Source organism: Trachurus japonicus, chromosome 7, assembly GCF_045865225.1.
Source record: "Trachurus japonicus isolate A0001 chromosome 7, Traja_1.0".
NCBI lineage: Eukaryota > Metazoa > Chordata > Actinopteri > Carangiformes > Carangidae > Trachurus > Trachurus japonicus.
This window is the reverse complement of record NC_140913.1, coordinates 32570038-32594368: the sequence shown is the minus strand read 5'-3', so window position 1 is coordinate 32594368 and position 24331 is coordinate 32570038. Positions and strand designations below refer to the sequence as shown.

Here is a 24331-nt window from a genome sequence, read left to right as displayed (position 1 = left end):
GTAAGCTCGGTGCTGGCTGCCATGTGGTGTCGCCATGTTTTTACGTTCAGTGGCAGCGTGACGGTAGGAAACCACGGAAACTCAGCGGAGACACCGGAGCTGTCGGCTCAGGTGGAGGTGGCGTCTGTGAAAAGTCACCGCGGTAACGCAGTGAGGAGGAATGGAGCGTTACACTGATGCTGCATTCACCTGCAGTCGGGCAGACGGCCGTCGCCCACAAACCAGATGTCATTTTAGTCACAGAAGTCGAGAGAAAGCCGGTAAAACGTGGGTCAGGTAAACAATACGACATCGCCATGACAACATATTGTCACGTGTATTGTTTGGCCTCGTGCTGACGGACCACTTGTTTACATAGAGGCTTGTTTATGCCGTTACGTGCAGCGGCTGTCGTCCGTCTGCTGTCTGCCCAATTTCACGTGAATGCAGCATGAAAAAAACGAATGAGTTGTTTGCGAGCTAATTTATGAATAGGGGGTGGGAGTAAATAAGTTTTCTTTTTTTTTTTTTTTTCATGTGTTGTCTTTGTAAAGTATTTGTTATGTCTGTCCATTATTAACATGTCCGAAATAAACTGAAACTAACTAACTAACTATTTATGTGGGTGACAGTTAGCGCCATGCTGTGGTTTTCACTCAATGAATGACGTCATCTAGTTTGTAAAATAATCTAAATACTGTCAGATGTGTATAGTTGTAAAGTGGAGGTGTGGAAAGAAGTGACAGACATGAGGTTTGGGTTTCTAATGAAGGTGGATTGTGGGAAATAAAGTCAGTCAGGATGTGGTTTTACTTTGAAATTATTTTCAAATGTGAGAAATTTGCTATTTTGCAAACTGGGTGTCTCTGAGTCAGCCGGAGGAAAGAGGAAGATGAAGTCTGATGGAAAATTAATTGTTATATAATCTAGAAAATTATAATCTAGTGTGTCTAGTAATCTAACATAAAAAGATGAGGTCATCATGTCTGAGTAAACACTGCTCATGTTGTTGGTGCGACATGTTTTATGCACAAAGTCTTAGATGCAACAAATCCAGGTGGAGTTCAACACAAAGACTGAATCTTAAGCCAGACGGGTGATGAATCCAGTTTTTTTCCCATGCAGCAGCAGCAGCAGCGTTAAGTCTTATTTATTTACATGATGTCTCATTAATGGGCGGCGACAGAGACCGACTACTGTAAACACACCATTCATTGTCACAAGCTGATTATTATTACATCAAAACATGAGGTAATGTGAGTGTTTCTTCAGCCGACGCTCATGTTTACACCAGGAGTCTCACAGCTGTGGAGCTGGTTTTTCTCTTCATGAATAAGAGCAGAACCAGAACCAGAAGAGTTAAAGAGGAACTCTGCAGCATTTTCACCTTAATTAAACAGCTTCAGAGTAATTGTGATGGTTAAAGGGATAGTTCAACATTTTGGCAAATTGGCCCATTGCCATAATCCCTATAGTCATAGCAGTAGGTTCATTACCTTTAATTGTCGGTGCAAGCTATTTTTAGAACGGCGGAGCAGAGCCGCGAGCTGCTCAGAGCTACGCTACGGAGGCTAATGGGATTTCTTGGTTTCCCTCATCAAACTCATCAAATACACAATCCAACAACTCCACAACGCTCTGGTGGACAAGTTGTGACCTGCACATTCACCACGCTATGAGATAATAACACAACGTTACCAGACAGAGTTGTTTTAGAGGTAAATTCATGCAAAACCACTGATGCACGTTGCCTTCAGGTTCAGTTTTTCATAAAGCAGTCTCTGTATTTCCCTCTAAAACAACTCTATCTGGTAACGTTGTGTTATTATCTCATAGCGTGGTGAATGTGCAGGTCACAACTTGTCCACCAGAGCGTTTTGGAGTTGTTGGATTGTGTATTTGATGAGTTTGATGAGGGAAACCAAGAAATCCCATGAGCCTCCGTAGCGTAGCTCTGAGCAGCTCTAAAACAACTGTCTGACTATAGGGATTATGGCAATGGGCCAATTTGCCAAACTGTTGAACTATCCCTTTAAATAAATGACTTATAACTTGTTACAGGGAGAATGGAGTTTCCCTTTTAACGGTGAGACGAGGCCGGTGGTTCTGATCCAGACTTTTCTCCACTAAATGAAACACTCAGAAACGTGTTTTAGTGTTTTCTGAGTGTGTTTCAGCTTCACTGGAAAGTTTACAGGTCTAATTAAAGCGCGGTGCATGACGCGGCCCCTCAGCCACCAGCAGCCCACCGCTGACCGGGGCCTCCTCGGGTCTGAACTGGAACGTTTCCAGTTTGTTAACCAGCCCCCACAGAGACACAGTGTGTGAGGGTAGTACACTTAAGGAATGTCATAATATCTGTGACTTCAGTTGTTTTATAATGTAACTCGGCTCTAACGGACCAGATATACGTTCACACTGTTTACACTGACGTCTGTAACTCAGAGCGTCCACCACCACCCGGAGCAGTGAAGCATTCAGACCTCAACATGTTCAACAACTAAATCTCCACGTGATCGTGCACGAGATCGAAATGTTTTTTAATTTTGTAGTACCAATTATTTTAACCTACGTTTTGATTCCGCACTTACAGCACTTGACTTATTTTTTCAGAATTTCTATAGTATAGTGCATATTAATTATTCTACCGGTATCTATTTATTCTGGTTGATCCATCCATCCATCCATCCATCCATCCATCCATCACAGTGATGCTCTCCTCACTCATTTACCTAAAGCTCTCTGCATTACTGCAGCTCTCAGGTTTCTGCTCTTGTTTCCAGTCAAAGTTTTAAATCATTAAATGGTTCTAATATATATTTCAGAAATGATCCATGTGCATGAGTCCAGTAAGCCTGTAAGATCTGCAGGAGAATTAACTGAATTAATCAACTTAAAATGACCAATTATCCATTTTATACACTTGTCTTATACCGTTTTTCTTACTTATATTTACATGCAACTATTATTTCTATTTAACTTCTCTGTATGATACAACATAAATTTGCACTATCCTCCCAAAATTATTACTTGTACATTAATGTTTTACTCTGTGGAGAAGTTTCTATTCACCGTTCCTGCCCCTGAACGCACCGTCTGTGTCGATGAGCCAAGATAAACATGTAATTTTCTATTAAGCATTTGTAAACGTTGGAATATTTCACACGCAGCACCGCCTGCTGCTTACATGTGTGTTGTTTTAGTCTCGCTGTCTATACACTTCCTCTCTGACTCAACGCTGCATATTGTTGTTGTTGTGATGAAACATGATGAAATACCTGTGAACACCCACATGTGACACACAGAGCAGTGACTGTTTCATATCAGCAGTATGAAAACCCCTTTTCATTTACTTTCTGTGATAAATGTGTTAATTTTGTTAAGTTATTCAACACCTAACAACAAATATGTATGTTTTACCGTGACAGGCGATATAAGAAATTAATAAGTGATAATGTATTCTCATGATTAGCAGCATTTTCAGGTTGATTCTTGGTCGTCCATTGAACAAACTGCGGCAGTGAGACTCAAGTGATCTCTAAAATCTAAACTTTATGTTGTTTTTTTTCGTAAAATCCATCATTAAAGAGACTAAACGCACAATTTCTAGTGAGTCCAGCAGCAGAAACTTTGTCTATTGAGTGTGAACGTGTGTGATTGTGAACGTGAACCGAGGGACCGATGAAAAGCTGGAAAAAGCTCGTGCACGCTCTCTCTTCCTATAATAAACAAATTAACACCCCAGTTTCTCAACAGGCGGCTTCACACACACACACACACAAAAACGATTAGGTAACTTTTCCTCCTCGTGTCCACATGACTCCGCAGACCCAGCGTTTCCATTAGTGCGGCCGCGGCCTGCAGCATTACTTCATAAAGTAAACTTTCCAAGAAGTTCATAGTAATAGCTGAGGTCACATCCTTCTAGGGGCTTTTTTTTTTCTTTTTTTTCCTCAGAAAAACCAATTTACAGAGTCGGTCGTCTGCAGTTCCTAAAGTACAATACAAGCTGTCGGATACATGAGGGTGGAAATCCACTCACTACGTTTACCTACAGACTCTACCTTTAATTCACCCAGAGGTCACCTGTAACTGGTGCTTTAAAGGCTCATTTCATCCTATTACAACTTTATTCAAGCCACCTCCTCCTATAATTAAAACAGGCTTTTAATCAGGTTTGTTGGCTGCAAAACAAACAGACTTCATCATCAGCAGCAGCAGCAGCAGCTGACTGGATCTAACTGAGGGAGCTAAAGTTAAAAACTGTTGTCAGTTGTAAGTCTGTGTCGGGGGGGGTTAGGGTTAGTGTAATCCCTCTATTCATAGCAGTAGATTCGTTACCTTTTAATTGTCGGTGCAAGCTATTTTTAGAACGGCAGAGCAGAGCCGTGAGCTGCTCAGAGCTACTAGGGGTGGGAGAAAAAATTGATTCACATAAATATCGCAATATCCTTTTTGACGATTTTTAAATCGATTTTTTTTCCCCAAAAATCGATTTATTTTTTTTGTTGTTGAATTTTTTGAAATATTGTGCAATGTGCATTTGTTAGCCTTTTTTACATACAGAGAGTACAGGTTTTGAAAAGGGTTTAAGTTCACTTTATAATAGAGTATGTCAATTTATAGGCTCCTACAGTGTTTGTGTGCAGATAAATGTTAAAAATGCAGACTAAAAATCGTAGAATCGCAATTTAAATCGAATCGCCATCCAAAAAAATCGTAGAAGAATCGAATCGGGAGAAAAGCATATCGTCCCAGCCCTATCAAATACACAATCCAACAACTCCACAACGCTCCGGTGGACAAGTTGTGACCTGCACATTCACCACGCTATGAGATAATAACAGAACGTTACCAGACAGAGTTGTTTTAGAGGGAAATACAGAGACTGCTTGATGAAAAACTGCCCCTGAAGGCAACATGCATCAGCGGTTTTGCATGAATTTGTCTCGAAAACAACGAGAATGAACTGTTCACATTAACAGACATTTGGACCATTTTGATGCCACTGTATATATAAAAATAGAAGAAGAAAGAGAAATAAACAGCGTAAACAGGTTAATGATTCATCCCCTATGTCTGACTCATGTGATATTAATTCCCCGATTACTCACAATGTGGCTGAATGGGGACAAAAAAAAAATGGAGGGAGAAAAGAGAGATAGAAACCAAAAGCAGCAGCAGCAGCAGCCAGGTAAGTGATGGATAACTTGCGTTTTTCTTCGCGTGCGTCATGATTTACTGTCATATTTTGTGTTTTTTCTAATTGATGCACTGACTTTTCCACTGTTACAAAACACAATATATATTTGTGTCATATTCTGACTTTCTGCTGGCGTCCTCGCTCCTCTTCTTCTAATTTTTTTTTTTTTTTTTTTTTAAATGCACAAATCAAAAAACTATGGATGGAAGCAGACGCAGTCATCCTGAAAGTCACGAAGGCAGCTCCCTGAAACTTCTCCTCCTCATCTCTCTCTCTCTTTCTGCACGTTATCCCTCCACCCTCCAGCTGTTTGGGCTGGGAGAGGCCCGTTACCACGGCAACGCCGCACCTTACACCTTACGATCTGTCTGTCTTGTCTGGTCCTGTCTTGTTGTCAGAAGTGGGAGAGAGAGAGGGAAGGAAGGGAAGGGAAGGGAAGGGAAGGAGGGAGGGAGATGAAGGAGAAACAGGGATAGAAGTAAAGACAAGGAAGAGGAGGAGGAGGGGGAGGAGGGGGAGGGGGGTGGAGGAGTGGAGGGGGGGGTAATAAGCTGTTTCTATCCTGCAGTCTGGATCCAGGGAGCAGGCTCAGACTGGCACCGAGCGCTAACCAACATAATCTGACATGAATCCCACCTACTCATCTCGGCAGCACGTTAACGATGTCACATCAAAGTGTTCACAGTAAAACAACTAAAGACCAAACCAATGCCAGACTATTATTATATTATCTTAAAGGGACAGTTCAACATTTTGGTAAATTGGTGCATTGCCATAATCCCTATAGTCATAGCAGTAGGTTTGTTACCTTTAATTGTCGGTGCAAGCTATTTTTAGAACGGCGGAGCAGAGCCGTGAGCTGCTCAGAGCTACGCTACGGAGGCTCATGGGATTTCTTGGTTTCCCTCATCAAACTCATCAAATACACAATCCAACAACTCCACAACGCTCTGGTGGACAAGTTGTGACCTGCACATTCACCACGCTATGAGATAATAACACAACGTTACCAGACAGAGTTGTTTTAGAGGGAAATGCAGAGACTGCTTGATGAAAAACTGTCCCTGAAGGCAACGTGCATCAGCGGTTTTGCATGAATTTCCCTCTAAAACAACTCTGTCTGGTAACGTTCTGTTATTATCTCATAGCGTGGTGAATGTGCAGGTCACAACTTGTCCACCAGAGCGTTGTGGAGTTGTTGGATTGTGTATTTGATGAGTTTGATGAGGGAAACCAAGAAATCCCATGAGCCTCCGTAGCGTAGCTCTGAGCAGCTCGCGGCTCTGCTCCGCCGTTCTAAAAACAGCTTGCACCGACAATTAAAGGTAATAAACCTACTGCTATGACTATAGGGATTATGGCAATGGGCTAATTAGCCAAAATGTTGAACTATCCCTTTAAAGTTATTGAATTACATCACATAAACCAAAGTGAGAGAGTGACAGAGAGACATTGTGGTAAAGAAAAAACTGAGACTGAGACCGAGACTCAAGTCCGGTCTCCATGACGACAACACTATAGCACTGAGCTCCAGGTGCAGAGGGACGACACCTGGAGCGACTGCAGCAGTAAAGTATCGGTGCAGGTGAAGTCGGGCAGATCCAGGTCAGCAGCTGATCTACAGTCAGTCTGTCTGGGAATAAAATGGTTTAAATGCAGTGCAGGATCCTGAGTGTCTGTGTGTGTGTGTGTGTGTCTGTGTGTGTGTGTGTGTGTGTGTGTGTGTGTGCTCGGTGTGGTGCTGCCAAGCCGTCAGGATATCAAAGAGACAGTTCAGAAAACTTTCAAATAAAATATAAAAGTTTAATGTTTTTTTCTTCTTTTTTTTTCATTTTCTGAGTAAAAAAATGCTTTGATGGGTCTAAATCTGTTCGGTGGGTGGAGTGGGTCAAAGTCACGGGTGGAGGAGGAGGAGGGGGAGGGGGAGCGTGGTATTTACCTCCTCCTCCTCCTCCTCCTCCCTTGAAGTGCATGAGCTGCTCCGTGCAGGTCACAGGACGTCGCCCCCTGCTGTCTGTAGCTTGTTACTGTCAGCAACACACACACTGGTCTGTTAAAACTAAATGAGAAACTAAAATACATCTGATTTTTTTTTTATTATTATTATTATAGCACACGAGCGCCAAAACTAACATGACTCAGTGTCTCTGCGTTTCCACTTCACACCTCAAAAAGCTGCAGAAACACTGAGTTTGTGACGCGTCAGGATTTCCCCTCTTCACTCAAAGGTCACAGTGGGGTCGAGTGCTGCAGGACACACACACACACACACACACACACACACACACACACACTGAGGCACTATAATGTACTAATTTGAGGTTTTAAAAGCGAACCGATGAGTGCGCTTCAACATGTCGGTCGTTCTTCATCTCCCGTCGTCTGAGTTTAGACGTTTCTGTCGGTGTTTATCGTCACTGAAGACGGATGATATCCTGCAGAAAAAGTGTCTTATTCTGAAAACCTACTACAACGTTAAATCATAAAGAGATTTAATGCGACTCAACCTGAAACCAACGTGAACTTTAATTCATTGCAAATATTAAAAGTAACCGTAGTATAAATACACAGTTTGACCTGGAGACTAAATCATTCTTTCCAGTGGTTCAGTGAAATGTTTAAAGCTGCTACAGTAAATATTTCTGTGTTCCCGGCCGCATGTGAAAAAAAAAGAGGTCGTTCACTGTGACAAACGTTCTGCAGAGTTCATACTGTAGATATTTAGTCTATCAGTTGTTTATTATTGTTGTTAAAAGTTCAGATTGGCTCTCATCAGAAACTGTGGATCCCCTAAGTGTCACGAAAACACAATTTTGTGTGTCTGTTTCTCACCAGCTGGGCTCCGTACCGGTTCCACTACTCATTTCTTTCAGCGCAATAAGAGACGATTTCTTACATTATTCATCCATTTTTCTATTCACTCACAATATGTGTTTGTCCCTATTCCTGTTAATTTATTTCTCATTTTTATACATCATTTATTATCAATAGTAGTGTTGTTGTTTTTATGTAGTTTTAAGTGCAATTTCATTGCCAATTTGTGTACAATGACACAAATTTCTTTTATCACAATGGTGCTGCAAATGGAACTGGAACCAGAATTTCCAGGGGGGAAAAGGATCAATAAAGTTTCTTTCTTTCTTTCTTTCTAAAGAGTAGCTATTCAATTTTGAACCAGCCGCCACGTTCAGACCGAAAAAATAACAGGTTCAGAACCTGAAGAGTCGGTTCTCAACAAGGAACCAAGAATTAGTTGTTTTTTTTCTTTACAAACCGTGACATCATCAGTGGGCGTGTCCTATTCTAGGCTGTGAAGACGAGCAGGAAGGAGAAGGAGGAGAATGCAGCAGCGACTGACAACATGGAGACAAAGAATCTGCAGTGGTCTGATGAAGAAATGAGATGTTTGGTGGCGATGTGGGGAAAATACTGAATTTTAAGAAAAGCTAGAAAGAAGTAGAAGAAAGAACAAGATGGCCGAGGCCGAGTTCACTCCAATAGCTACCGGACCAAATTATTCAAAATAAACTTAAAAAACTGAATAAGGATTACTGAGACAGAAAGAAAGACATTTTATCGATGTTGTGTGTTTACTTCCTCCTGAGTAACACCAAGTAACGTCCTCCCACTTTGGTTTCACTTAAACTGCTTCGCCAGAAAACGTACGTATATAGTATATATTGAATATTATTTAACCATGTGATGCTGCTGTGATCTTGTGCTGTAGTTATTACACAACAGCCTTAACCCTGGTTAGTTTTAACTCCTGGGAGCTCAAACGTGAGCCGTGACCTCTGGATGCTCCTCAGCCCGTCACCATCAATCCCAGTGGTCCGCTCCACTGGGATTCGGCTCTTTGTCCTGATCCTCTTACATAACCACATCAACCTCCAGCCTGAACCCTGAGAAGAAGGTGCTGTTACACCTGCTGCTGCTGCTGCTGTTGCTGTCACACAACAACAACAACAACACTTCCTCCTCCACGTGCCACAGCAGATCGGACAAACAGGACAACAAATGACTTAAAAAGGAACTCTTTTTTCTCCTCAAAGCTCCCCCTACAGGTTCGGAGTGCAAATTTTACAACACTATCGCAAAAAAAATAGTATGTAAAAAAAATAGTTTCCTAATATTTTAGGTCTAGGGTAGTTCTCTTGTTTTAGAATACTAAAAATAGTAGGCACTTTACTCCACCAGCACTTCATGACAGATGCACATCTTAACAGCACTTTCCGACACTTTTGTCGATTAAATGCATTTTAATTTCGTACTACTCCTTGCTCCTTCTGACTGAAGCTACTGTGTGATATATTGTATATACTGTGATATGGTATTTGTACCATGTTGTGCTTTGTTCTTGTCCTTGTCTAATGTTGTTTTAGTGTGATATATTGTGTTTATTTGTAATGAATAATGTATTGAACTTATTAGCACTTTACAACAGTATTCTATTTTTTATTTTATATAATATTCATATTTTGTATATTGGTAAAATAATTACATTGGACTAAAACATGTAAATTTGGTTTAGAAAAATGTCTAATAAACAACAAGCAAATTTATGTTTTATGGCATTTTGTTCCCGTAGCTACTGTACCGGAAATGAACCAAACCGAGGTGCGTATCGAACCGTGATTTCTAGTAAAAATGTATTTTTATGAAAGTAATATATGATTTTTGCTGATAAACAAACAAAATAAATTACACAATGTAGCTTTAAAAAGTCAAGGGGAGCCGGGAGTCTCCAGTGTTTTTGTGTTTCAGGGTCGACGAGGGGAATCAATAACGTGAGGAGCAGGACGGGGGGAGAGGACGGCTCAGGTTAAGCTCTTTGGCTTTCTTGTCTTCTCCCCTACTTTATTATTCTCAGTTGCCATGGAGAAAAAACTATATATATCCATCCCTCTCTCTCCCTCTCTACTTTCTATTGTTTCCACAGAGAGAAGAGAAGAGAGTAACAGCAGGGGACAACATCTCGATTCAAGGGGAAAATCCATCTAATGCCGAGCTGTGAGCGACAAACCAAAACAACCCAGAGAGAGAAAGAGAGAGAGAGTCGGTTTCCCCTCGTTCTTCTGGCCAGACTCCCGTTTTTTTTTTTTTTTCAGAGACCAGTCAGTGGCTTTAAAGTAATAATTCATTTCACAGTCTGGTGACCAGACAGACACAGAGCCCAGACACTCAGACACTCACGCCCTCTCTGTTAACACCTCAGAGGAGAAAAGCAGCGAGCGTCGCCACTCGGCTTCACCTTCGCTCCGCTCTGCTGTAAAACGCAGCAGCGAGGGAGAGACGCAATAATGTGGAGGTCAGAGCTCAGAGTCAGAGTTATACTGTAGGGACGGGCCTGAAGTGTCTTTTATTTTTAGTTCCTGTTTAAAGTAGAAGTAATAATAAGTTAAAATAAAAAGTTTCTTAAGGAGTCTCAGGCCGTTGCACAACAAGTCCTGCAAAATGACTATACTGCCCTCAGAATAAAACGGCCATTTTCTGATTGGACGACATCATTGTTGCCAAAGTAAAAGTATTTTGAGGTCACGGTTTGTTTGAGTTTAGTAGAAAAGCTTGGTGAAGAACCGTCAAAAGGTTTATTTGCTCTCAGCTTCTCTCTGGAGCTCTAATAACAACAGGTTGGTGTCAGCCAATCAGAAGAGAGGAGGAGGCTCTGAGCCTCTCTTCTGACTGGCTGACTGTTTTCAAAAGTGCTCCAATAAAAATAGAGTAGACTTCAGAATAAAACAATCAGAGAAACTATAACTAAATCCTACAACTTGTTGGATGGTGGGTACAGGTGGTGAGGGGGCGGGGCTTAGTTGTGACATCACAAAGTGACAGGAAGTCCTGACGGCTGGTTTTAAAGCTCAGTTTCTGAATACAGGCTGTGTGCATTTCTCTGTGGACTGAGGCTTTGATACTTTCACAGTATTAATATAGAACCTAGAGCTGCTTTATAATCACACGACACATGGACATCTACCTTTATACTGTATGGAGCTTTAACACAAACATCTACCTTTATACCGAATGGAGCTTTAACACAAACATCTACCTTTATACTGTATGGAGCTTTAATACAAACATCTACCTTTATATGGAGCTTTAATACAAACATCTACCTTTATACCGTGTGGAGCTTTGAATGTATAATAAAGTGTTAAGAAAATAGGATTGAAGCCACGTTGAGACGTTTAAGAGTCCTTACCTTGGAGGCCCTGCGACGCTCTGGACACTCAGGATGCTGACACACCACCCAGTCCTCCTCCTGGACGGGCTTGTCATCTGAAACACAAACACACACACATAAGTCAGTTTGACATCACATTTGCAGCACACACACACACATGTGCCACTCAGCCAGCCAGCCAGCCACACATCCATTAACACACCTTTCTTGGTAAAAGCTGTAAAAAAAGACAAACAAAAAAAAACACAAACGTAGACATGGAGACTGTGTTTACATTAGTGAAACAGAGGGAGGAGGACGGCGAGCACGACGAGAGCAAGAAGACCTTGTCATGAAATTTAAAAAAAAAAGAAGAAGTAGAGGTTTAGCTTGAAGGGATTTCTCTAAGGAAAGGTAAACAGAGGGGAGAGGGTGGGGTGTGTTTCTGGGAGGAGATCAGAGAGAAATGAATAATGACCAAAGAGACAGGAAGAAATGAGAGGAAGCCCCCCGGTCTGGGTCTTTAGGAGGAAAACACTGCTCTCATATATAATATATATACTATATATACAGTATATATATAGTGGGTATACGACACGACGGTGGCCGAGCTCCTCTCCACAAAAACAAATCACCGATGTCAAATAAACCGAGTAAAATCTACTTGACTAGTCGGAGCAACGCTGCTTTGAAGGAACGATAAAAGGCCGTGTTTACGTCTACGTCTCCTCCGCGTACACACACGATAAAGATATCATAACACAAGAGCCGGAGAGAAACCAATATTTATCCGTCTGTCTGCTGCAAAACACAGAGAGTTCACATGTAGAGAGGAGAAAGTAAGAGTGGAGGAGGAAGGAGGAGGAGAGGGGGGGGGGGGGCAGATGAGTAGAGGAGAAGTCTCTGGTTTCTACCGACGACACGACTTTGTGTTCAACGACCTTCAGAAAAAGCTCAGATGACCTGTGATGTCACTTCTCGGAAGATGAAGGAAGAAGAAGAGGAGGAGGAGGAGGAGGAGAAGGAGGGGGAGGAGGAAGAGGAGAAGGTGGTGGAGGAGAGGAGGAGGAAGAAAAGAAGAAGAAAGAGGAGGAGGAGAGGAAGAGGATGAAGAGGAGGAAAAGGAGGGTTAGGAGGATGAAGAGGAAGAGGAGGACGACGAGGATGAGGAAGAAGAAAGAGGAGGAGGAAGATGAAGAGGAAGAAGAGGAAGATGTGGAGGAGTGAAGAGGAAGAGGAGGAGTATGAAGAGGAAGATGTGGAGGAAGACGATGAAGAGGAGGAGTGACATCATCTCATGAAGTTTAAATGACGGTTTGCCGCCGCGAGGAAACGACGAACGGACGAGTCAGACACTCGTTGTAGAGAAGACGAGGAAAACCGAGTCGCTGCTGCAGCTCAGAGGTCACAGAGGTCAGAGGTCACGGCCTCCTCACTGGGGAACAAGGGGTTAATTAACTCATAGAGACTGTAACCAGGTGAAATCATGACGATGTTTAAATGAAACCTCAGATGGAGACTCATCTGGGACCATGAACCACACGACGACGACAACAGAGCTGATACCGAGGTGGAAGTGGAAACTCAAACCTGCTGGTGGCGCTAAAACCAGTAGAGTTCCTTTTAAAAACTTAAAAGCATTCTTACTTAAAAAAAAAAAAAAGAAAGAAAAGATAGAAAGAAAAGGAAAGTGCTTTTTCACCAGTAGTGCACCCATTTTATATTTTATTTTTGTTGTGTTGTTTGTTGTCACTGTTTGTTCTTTTGTTTTAATGCATCTTACTAACTAAGCATCTTAGAGGAAAGGAGCTATATAAATAAAGTTTATTACTATTATTATGATTATTCACTCAGTCAGGCTCCATCATCTAATTCCATCACTGTGACCCTGAGATCATCATGCTCCACATTACCGCTGCTCTCTGAACTAAACTAGATAAACTGTGATATAACACAAGTGGAGGTTTTCTTTTTCCCCAGCTGAGCTCTGTGTGTTGTCATTGTGTTTTCTACGGCAGACAGCCGGGGACAAAAGAGGGTTATTGTGATTAAAATGTGTTGCATTACTCCCTCACTCCCTCTCATGCTGACTGAGCTCTGCACCATTAACTCCTGATGTGTCAATCCGCTGATTAATGGTCCAAACTATCTTTATTATTATTATGATTATAGTATGGACCACAGTGGGACAGTTGGTGCTTTGCTGCTTCTATAAAACAGAGTTTCAGTCTGAGCTCCAGCAGTGAAGCCTGAGGCTCAACGTCTCCACCGAGGCCGTGTGGATTCTGTCAAACTTCCATCACCTTCCGGGAAAAGAGGAGGAAAAAAAACATAACAGCATCAGCAGCAGCCTGGTCCTGCATCTGAGTCCGAGTCTGAGCTGTTCTGGGATCAGGCCGAGACGCGCTGTCATGCAGCTCTGAGTGTGAGCCGGCCCTCAGGCTAATGGCTCCCTCAGGGTTTAACCACCAGCAGCAGCAGCAGCCTCCAGCTTTTTATGGAGCGTTTCCCAAAGAGGACGAAGATGAAACTCCTTCACCACAGAGAAGAGACTCTAACTCTCTCTCTCTAACAGGTTTTCCCAGCAGAGAGTCACTGAGCCTCAGTGGAGCCACATCAGAGGAGGAGGAAGAAGAAGCAGAAGCAGAAGCAGATTTAACTGATCTGCTTCATCTGGAGATTTAAAGACCAGGAGCTGCTTCATTTCACCTGCCGACTGACTGCTGCTGCTCTCAGCCTCAGACTCAGCAGTTTCAGCCTCTTCTTTCTGTGCAATAATCCATATTTAATGCCATTCTTATGTGCAATAACCCACATTCAATGCCATATTTAGTAGAGTGCAATAACTCCATGTTTGTACTGTTTGTATGTTTAAAAAAAAATATTTTTATACATATTTCTTTATTTGTCTATAATTGACCACTTGACTACTTTGCTCTTTTAAAGCAGAAGTAAGCGATCCGGTCGTTTTGGCTAATGCTGCGTTCCATGCAGGCTTTTGAAACCGTAAGTTACAGCTTCAAGTCACGACTTACGACTTTGTAGCGTTCCAGACAACCCGTAACTCGTGTTTTTCCGACCTGTTGCACCTGTTTTACCTGTGAAAGTCACTATAACGGTCACTCGTAACTTCCGACCCACGAACTCGTACCAGATCGAACTGGTACGACTTCACAGGTCGGAAAAACACGAGTTACGGGTTGCCTTGAACGCACCATAACTTCTTGTCAGCCGATGGAGTTAGCAGTCCCCGCCCTCGTCCCTACGTCACCACATTCACGCGCATCCCTTGGCTGCACACACAGAGAGGACCGCCCCTTCATGCCGTTCTCTCTCCTCATTGGATAAAACTTGTGGATACAAGGAAAGTTTTCTCCTCGGCTCAGAGCAGAGCAGAGTGACTGACAGACCCGTGTTTCAGACCAAACACTCTATGTAAGTGATTGCTGTCGGAAGATACAACTATTTAAGACTTATATTAACACAAAAATATCGCTTACTTCTGCTTTAACTTGTACACTTTGAGTTGGAGATGTTGTTGTAACAAAAAGCAATTTCCCCTTGGGGATCAATAAAGTCTTCTGATTCTGATTCTCTTTCAGCTCCTTGTTTTGGTTTTTCCAGCTCATAACTGTGACTGTACTGACCTGCCTCAGTGTTTTAGGTAAAGAGCTCTGAAAATGTAGATAAACACAACTAAACTCAACCAGCTCATACTGTAACAGCTAATTAGTGAACAGCAGGAACTCAAACGTTGGTTAAAAAAAGTAAAACCGAGCCGACAGGAAACATAGTGCACCAACCAACACTCTTTGTAATGAAGTTCCTCACGGGAAAATAAAGTAATTTTCATCTGATTTGACTCAAACTCTTCCACTACAGGAATATTGACCTGTATCTGCTGCATGTGTAGAAAATTAGATAATATCCATCTAAAAAGGTGATGAACACCGTCATCTCCCAACTTTTAACATGTGAAAGCGTTTTGGATTTTGCAACTTTTTGTATTTTTAACCAAAGCACTTCACAAACTCTCAATGCTATGCTAACTTAGCTTTGACAAATGACTCACAGGATGCGATCAGTCTGAAACTGATCAGTAATTATTAGCTCCAAATGTTTAATTGGCTGGAAACTTCTGAGGAGATTATTTAGAAATAAAGTGGAACTGATGAACAATACAAGAATAAAGGAAGATCTTTCTTTTCTTCTCATCTCAAAGCTTGAACATTCATAACTACATGACGAAATTAAAAAAGGATAATGCCACTGTGTTTCCATGTATGTAGATGTGAGCAGGTTCTTCCTGTTTATTCTCTCAGTCTCCGGCTGCAGACTAATCACTCTCCCTCCTGTCTGTCAACACGTCTGTGCAATACCTCTTCCCCATTGGTTCACGAGCAGCAGCAGCAATAACAACAACAACACATTTGACCAACTCGTCGTGCACATGAGGGCAGTGAACGCACCACAGGCTCCTGAACTAACCGAGCCGCTTTCAGCTCGTTCGCCTGTGTTTTCATGACGTCTTGTTTTGTTTTGAAGCCTCCATCTTCTCTGCTACTTGCTCACATCTTGCTGACTCTCGATTTCTCTCTCTCTGTCTCTCTGATGAACTGGAATTCCTGAACTCAGCACTGCTGATTAAGCCAAAAGCAAACACAAGAACACACACACACACACACACACACACACACACACTATACACACACTATACACGATCACACGTGATAGCACTAGACAATGAGCTTGCACACTAAAGAGACAGTGGAGCATCGAGCTGCCCACCCCCCAAACAGAAACACCGCCCGGGGGCAAAGAGCCATTAGGATGATGATGCACAACACGCAACAAACAAGATGTAGTGGCATTCTCCCACTCGTCAATCTGCACTTCCTCATTACGTAACCATCATTAAAACTATGAGGTGTCAACGCAGTGAGTTGTTGCTTCTCAAATGTAAAAAGTTGTGATTTACTGCATTTTTATATGACAGTAAACACAACCTCAGGCTCCAATGAAGAGATGAGACATAATTTATGATTTCCTTAATAATGAAATGAGACATTAAAGGGGAACTATGCAAGTCTGGTGTCTCCTCCTCTGTGTCTCTAACCCTCCTCTCCTCCATGTGCATTCATTTGTTTCCAACAACGAAGAAGCCGGTGAGAAATCAATCAATGGAGTGGTGGATAAGGTTATTTATCATCTACCATGTTACCATCTGTATATCTGTGTAGTCTTATCTGTCATCAACAAGAGGTTATGGGTTACGGGTTAGCGCGTTACGTTTGTGTGGCGGTGTCGCCATGGAGACGAGAGCTGGGACACCGGGTCGGAGGCTCTGATCTTACAAGGTTGGTTTTCAGCCAAGAGACGCTAGGTGGAAGGCAGAGAGCCTCCATTCTCCCCAGAGCTAGGACTCTGGAGCTGGAGACAAGGGATACAATTAGTGTAATAACTCATCTATCAGACGATGTCGCCCAAACTTTGTGCAAAATTCTATTTGAGTAAATCTGGGATGAAAGTGTGGTATTTTTTTTTCTCATTGGATAATGCAGGCGCACGGATTATACGTCAGCCTGTACACGATTCATCAGCCAAAGATATTGGATCCGTCATCCGTCAATCAAATGTCTGAGACAAGCGAGGAGACTTGTCCACCACCACCGACTCCACTCTCCTCCTCCAGATCCCTGCACTCCATCACTTAGCCTCGCTAGCTAAGTTAGCAAGCTATAACGTAGCAAGCCTACTAGCTAACAATTAGACACGTTAGCTAAACACACTCACACAAACACACACTGAGCTCGGTCTCGCCCCAATTGTTTTTGTATTTGTTACTGTGTCTTGGAATCTCATACGGGACGGGCCACCTTGGTGGCATGACACCAAAAAAAAAAATTCATTCATTCATTCATTCATTCATTCATATAACGACCAATCAAATTTGTTTTCCTTACTCGGGTAAACTCGTGCGACAACTCGTGGAAAACTCGTGGCAGGAGGCGCGACAAACAGGACGAACGGCCATTTCTGAACACCTTTAAAGGTCCTCTTTAAAACTTCCATGTGTATGCATTAAAATCTAGGCTAAGAATAAATGTTGATAATAAAAACACCAGCCCATTTTTGCACACTGATGAGTATCCATGGAGACGGCTGGATGAGAGTGAGACCACGTCTCCAACATCTGGAACAGCGTCGGTCCCGCCCACTCATGTGATAAATGGAGCTTCGGCCGAGCTCCGACCTGCAGGAGCAGCGCTGAACGTGAACACACACACACACACACTTTTATGAGGAATGTGAAGAATTCTCCTCTCTGGTCTCTGAGGTCTCATCATGGCACTTGCACTGGGTGCTGCACTGCAAAAACTCAAAATCTTTCCAAGAATATTTGTCCTTTTTCTGGTCAAAATGTCTCATTTCTAGTCAAAACTAATCTCTTTCCACTTAAAATAAGACTCATCACCAAAAAATTAACTTGTTTTTAGATAATTTTCACTTGTTTAAAACTAATATTCACTTGAAATAAGTAGAAAAATCTGCCAGTGAAAGCAAGTTTTTGGTGCTTGTAATAAGGAAGAAAAACTTGCTCCACTATCAGATTTTTCTACTTATTTCAAGTGAAAATATGCTTGAAAGAAGCAAAAAGTGTCTGAAAACAAGCTAATTTTTAATGTGATGAGTCTTATTTTAAGTATAATTAGATTTTGTTTTGACTAGAAATGACATTTTGACTAGAAATAAGACGAATATTCTTGGTAAGATATTTGAGTTTTTGCAGTGTGCTGAGCTGATTCTTTTATTTACTCAGGCTTCAGTTTCACATCGTGTCTCTGTAAAACTGTAAAACTCCTCTCCACCAAACTGCACATGTAAATGTAACATACATCGTCCTCTTCCTCCTCCTTCCTCCTCCTCCTCCTCCTCGCCAGGAGACGGTGAGGACAGGACAGGACTCCCGGGACGTGGACACAGATGGCAGGCAGGAGGACGAGCTGGCACGGAGCGAGTCGTATCGGCACACGAGGAGAGGAGAGGAGAGGAGAGGAGAGGAGAGGAGAGGAGAGGAGAGGCCGGAGAGACGTGGAGCGAGTAAACAACAAGGTGAGGAGGTTCGTTCAGAGGAGACAGGAAGGTCAGGAGGTTCAGGAGGTTCAGATCCAGGTATCAGACCCAAATCTGGAGCGAAGGCACGCAAAGTTCAAGATAAACTGACGACATATTACAAAGTAAAATTCAAAAACATGAAATAAATATATACTAGATGCAGAGGGAAGAAAAGGTATTTTTTTTACTAAAATGTGGTTTTTATCATTCGATTTAGTTGCATCTAGTGATATGAGATTATTTTTGAGGGGGAAAAAAAGAGAAAATTAAGTAGAAATTATTACGGTGATCAGTTTGATCTTTATTTGGTGTTTTATTCTGACATTTAGTGGCGCTTTATTGTGAAAATCGAATCATTATATCAATAAAACTACATCTGTGATTATAATAATTATTACTTTTAATGTTTATTGATCAAACTGCTCTGGTGAAAGTTGCATAACTCATTTAAAACGACACATCTTCAGGTGAATCCTCTCTTATAAGTTTGAACCAAACATTAAAAACACTTGATTCATTTCTTGCTCCGACTGAAATGAGACGACTCAATAAAACCTTCACATGGACTGAGCTGGAACTTAGCTTAGCTTAGCATAAAGAGACTGAATGAAAGCAGACAGAAGGTGGCAGCTGCTCCACCACCAAGACAAAACAAAGTGTGAATCAGACGACTGGTGGTTTTACTGGATTATTTCTTGTCTCATCATCACGGTGAGTTTTCCAGAAAAAAGAAAGAGAAAAGAAGGAAAAAAGGAGGAAAGAAGCAGCGTCGTCAAACTGAACGGAGACGTGAGAATAAGTGAACATGTAACACTACATCATCGCCCAGCCTATTAAAGATATTAAAGAATAAATAAATAATGACATTAACTATTAAGTGTGTTAATTATTTACACACCTATTCATTATTGTAGGAGCCATCATTATCATCATCACTGCAAGTATTAATTAGATTTTTTTGTGTGTGTGTGCTAAAGCTTTTTGATTTTTGCATCAGTAAACACCCTTTAACTGTATATAGACTTCAGCGTCATAAAGAGGAGCCTTTAGTTCCCTCAGTGGCTTCACTTTTGAAAAGTAGTCGCTATATTTATTCAATAGAGGTGTGCCAAAAAAATCGATTCACATAAGAATCGTAATTCTCATTTAATACAAGATTCAGAATCGATATAAAATGTCCCAAAATTGATTTTAAAAATGAAACAAATCTGCTGGCTGTCGGCCTCCATTTCCTTAGAATTTAAAAGGCAGCATGTTTAACTGCACTATTTTTTTTTAAATAAAGAGGCACTTTATGTGATATTGCTTATATGCAACAGTTTCAACAATTCCACCTAAGCATGGATAAATGTTTAAAACTCAATAAATGTGAAAAGACACTTTAGTCATTCTGTCTTGTAAAGCAGACTGGAGTAGATCATGAGGATCCTTTGCACACCGATAGACTGAAGCAGAAACCATTAGGAATCAAATCGTTTTGAATCGAAAATCGATTTTGAATCGAAAATCGATTTTGAATCGAAAATCGATTTTGAATCGAATCATAGCCCCAAAAAATCAGAATCGAATCGAATCGTGAGATAGTAAAAGAATCCCACCCCTATTATCCAACATTAAACATGATTTAAACTGCATTGTGCATCATCTGGTCGACTCGGCTCCTCCTCAGGTACAAACATGAGCAGGTTGCAGCTGTTTCCAATGCTGCCAATGTTATTTTACCCCCACGGTTTCTTTTACCCCCACATGTGCATCACATATACCCTTCTTCCTCCTCCTCCTCCTCCTCCACCACATCTGAACAACCCCCAGGTCTCTGATGAAGCTGAACAACCACAGAGCAACAAGTGTAAACCGTTTCCAGAGCCGACGGAGGAGGAGGAGGAGGAGGAGGAGGAGGAGGAGGAGGAGGAGGAGAAGTCAACGACTTCCTAATTTACAAGACGGAGGAAAAACAAATAATATCTTCTAACATGTAGGCTATTTGCTTTGCTGACTCATTGTGGAGTTATTTTATAATGACAAAGAAAAACGTCTGTTAGATGAAGGTGGAGTCGGAGCTGTCACCATGTTTCAGACGGGTCATGAGAGGATTAGTGCATAACTTGAATATTTCAGGGCATTTGAGTCAGAAAGTACAGTAATTGGTGGAGTTATTGTTATATAACAGTTTGTCCTTTTGTGCCCAGCCCGTTCTTTTTATGGGCTTTAACGCTGCTGAACGACAAATAACACAGAGGTTTGTTCTGCTGTTACTGGAACCAGTGGCTCAGTCAGTAACGACCTGAAGCTGAGCTGAAAAATCTAAATTACATGTCAATAAAATGATCAAAGTTTGTTTCAGTCGCTCAGATGGACAAAAGATTCAAGTGCCAGTTTGTATTTTACACGTTTTCTGTGTTTTAGTCGAAGCGTTGGTGTCTGTAAGAAGATAAAGTTGATGTTTTAAGGATTAAAAACTACTTTAATGAAGTCAGCAAAAGACCGGGAAATCTCACTTTAACTTATTTGATTTAAAGTTTAAAGCCTCATAGGAAGAAGCAGATTATACGTGAGAAAAATAAATCTAAAAAGAAAGTTAAAAATCGAATCTGAGAATCAGAGTTTTGCAGCCGTGAAGAAAGTCCAGTTTCACCATGAAAACAGAGAAGACGCTTCAGACCTGGTCCACATGTACTGTTAATTTTTGCAAAAATTAGTTTTTCCATAAAAATTCACATCCACACGAGCACGATTAAAAGAAATCTCTGTCTATATGTAAACACAAAAACACAACCCATGTCATGTGATTCAAAAATTAACCAATCAGCAACATGCAACCTGCTCTCAGAGCTCGTCTGTGTCTCAGTCGGTAACCTCTGTTTTCCTTCTCCACACGTAAACATGAAAACAGCGGCGTTAAGACTCTGCCTGGAAGCACCTTTTTAAAAAAAATCTGTTTTCAAGGAGCAAAAAGGTCGTTTAGGTGGACGATGGTCCAAACACAGAGAAAAGTCTCCGGTTTCAACTGTTTGTCCGTTTCTGTGTGGACATGAACGGTCTGAGTCTGTTCACATCGACACGAATGGTGACCACTGTGGTTAACGTGTTGTGATCGTCTTTGATTTGACCAAAGATATTCAATAAATGGAAAGATACTCCATGAGAGGCTGCTCCAATGATAGAAATGGTATACACTTCCTGTCTCTCTAAATGGGCGTGGCCAACCGTCACCCCACCTCGTCTGTGTGTGGATTTATACAATCTGTAGGTAGATGAAAGTGAGATATTTATATTTTCTTATGATAACATTAAATACTTACACTACTAACAGTCATATTTAGCATGACAAAAATAATTTAAATCATTTTCACGGGAGTTCGGGGCCGTTTGTTTGACGTTGCCTAGGAGATCTGTGCCAAATCTCGCGAGAGTGTGTCGTAGAGACAGAGACAGGTCTTGAATAAAGTGGATTTTCTCCTGATGTGTCCCGTCTGAAAATTGCCATTTTGGTGTCAAACTGTTCAGAAGAGATGTGGCTTGTGAAAAATGAGTCCAAAATTTACTTCAGTGACCGTGGGGAGAAAGAATCGACCATAATCTGTGTTTACGTTAAATTGTCCCATTGGAATCAATACACTCTATGCTGCCTCTGGTCTCCCTAAAGGGGCGTGGCCGTGCAGAAGCCCACGTGACATCATACAGGAAGCTGACTCGTCATGGAAGGTCTTGGTTTATAAACCGTCTTTGATTTGACGAAGCAACACGACTCTGTGGAAATTCAGCTCATCCACATGCAGCACAGACAGTGAACTCACTGGTGCATATGTGATATGATGATGATTTGAGACACAAGGAAGTGAGAAAGTTCGATTTTGTATTTTTTGTTGCAGCGATGAGTTTCTGCAGTTTTATTATCATTCTTGTCTGGCATTATGTATATATTTTGTTTTTCTATTCAAGCATTGTTTCTATCTGCATTATGTGTTACATCTCTGCTGTAACAGTTATTTCCCGGCTCGGGATCAATTAAGTTGATCTGATCTCGTCCTGCACTTCAGCTTCAGTCTCCTGCTCAAAGACACTTCAACAGACGGGGATCAAACCACTCCACAGAAAATAAAACTTTCTATTTTCCTGTATTTTGCAGAGAGGGAGGAAGCCGAGGAGCTGAGAGGCTGAGAGCTCCGACAGAGATGGGAAATGTTTTCAGTGGAGGCTCTGGGCTTAATTACAGACAGAGATGGTGAAGAAGAAGGAGGAGAAGGTGAGGATCAAAGCCCGGCTCTGTTCCCTCTCTGTGGCATTCCTGTTTCCTCTCGGTGCCAACAGCTCTGCCTCAGCAGCAGCTCAGTCCGGCCTTCAGCTGACCAGAGAGCAGCCGGATGTCCAGCAGGCCGGCGGAGGAAGAAGAGCATTCCTGTGCAGCGCTGTGTTATCACTTTCCCCTCAGTAACGGCACAAACCGGGCGGCGCAGCGCAAAGCAAAGTGCCCCTGTGCCACGTCCAGAAACAAAAAAAAAAAGAAAAAAGAAAACAGCACTGAGAGGAGACAGGGAGGCATTTCACTTCAGCCGTGCACTTCTTCATCTTCTTCTCCTTCTGGTAAATATTTCATCAGTGGAGCTCCGTCTCATCCGCTCCTTCCCTCTCTTCTCACTCATGTGAGGTTGTCTTCATGCCAGGTCACTGAGTGCTTTCCACGGAAGAACAGAGCAATGGAAAAAAAAAAAAAAAAAAACCTTTCCATGATGGGGCTGAAATCCTTCATGAACCAGGTCATCGGCTGCAGAAAAGTCACATAGAACCATGTGAAGTAACGTCTAGCTGCTCCGTGTTGACTGTGACGCAGCGGCAGGAGCGTCATGGTTACAACACGGAGCGACGGAGCGATGGACCGAGGGGCAGCCGGGCCTGAAACCAGCTCCGGTCCAGTCACAGTCACATGTTCATGTGTTTAGGTAACGATGAGCAACAGCAGCCAAGTGGAAGTGGTGGGCCGACTAATGCAGCCTGACAACACTGTTGCTGTCAGCACAACAACATAGATTTTCTTTTATAAATTATGTTTCTAACGCTTTTTTTTTTTTTTTAAAGGGATAGTTCACCCAAAATTGAAATTTCACTCATTATCTACTCACCCTCATGTCGACTAAGGGCTGGGAGAAGTTTAAAAAAAAACACCCAAATACCTCCATGCTGCTCGTATGTAATGTCCGTCTTGTATTGAAGCCGCAAAATGCAAAATTGTCCCGAAAAAAATTAAATAAGTCTATATTTCAAGCTTGTTTTGTAGCGGAAGCTTCTCAAAGCTCCTCTTTCCGGTTCGTCCAAATTTGACGAACCAGGAAGAGGAGCTTCCGCTACAAACAAGCTTGAAAAATAGACTTATTTAATTTTTTTCTGAACAATTTCGCATTTCGGGGCTTCAATATTTGGATATTTTTTGGTGTGTCTTTTCGTTACGAAGACAGTTGGTATCCATTTGTAACCGTTATATGGACATGCACTGCTCCGCCGAGACCCCCTGTAACTCAGAGAAGCCACGGAGGACTCTGAAACTTCTCCCAGCCCTTAGTCCACATGAGGGGGAGGAGATAATGAGTGCAATTTCAATTTTGGGTGAACCATCCCTTTAACCTACAACACAAATCCCGCATTGAGGAGAAGCTACAAAGACCAGAACAAGGAGATTTTAAAGGTGGGCGTGACACTTTTTCCTCTTTCTGAGTCTTTCAAGTCAACTTGTTTGCATGTGATATGATCTAATCCGATTTTGTATTTACATGTGCCACTGCATTTATTCAGAACGGATGATTTACAGCCGCGTGGCACGAGTCTGGGCTTCAACAGCCGCAGGTCTGGTCTGGTCCAGATTTAAATTTTCAGGC

The 24331-nt window shown here is 42.0% G+C and overlaps 1 protein-coding gene across 1 annotated transcript in view; it reads right to left on the bottom strand.

Moving 5' to 3' along the window:
- plekhg5b (pleckstrin homology domain containing, family G (with RhoGef domain) member 5b) overlaps positions 1–24331 on the bottom strand; it is a gene marked incomplete at its 3' end in the record, with an annotated part of 104202 nt that overhangs the window by 61821 nt on the left and 18050 nt on the right. The window contains exon 2 of the mRNA XM_085783242.1: positions 11385–11461. Within this exon, the coding sequence (XP_085639368.1) occupies positions 11385–11461 (77 nt within the window). The remainder of the gene's footprint in view (positions 1–11384; positions 11462–24331) is intronic.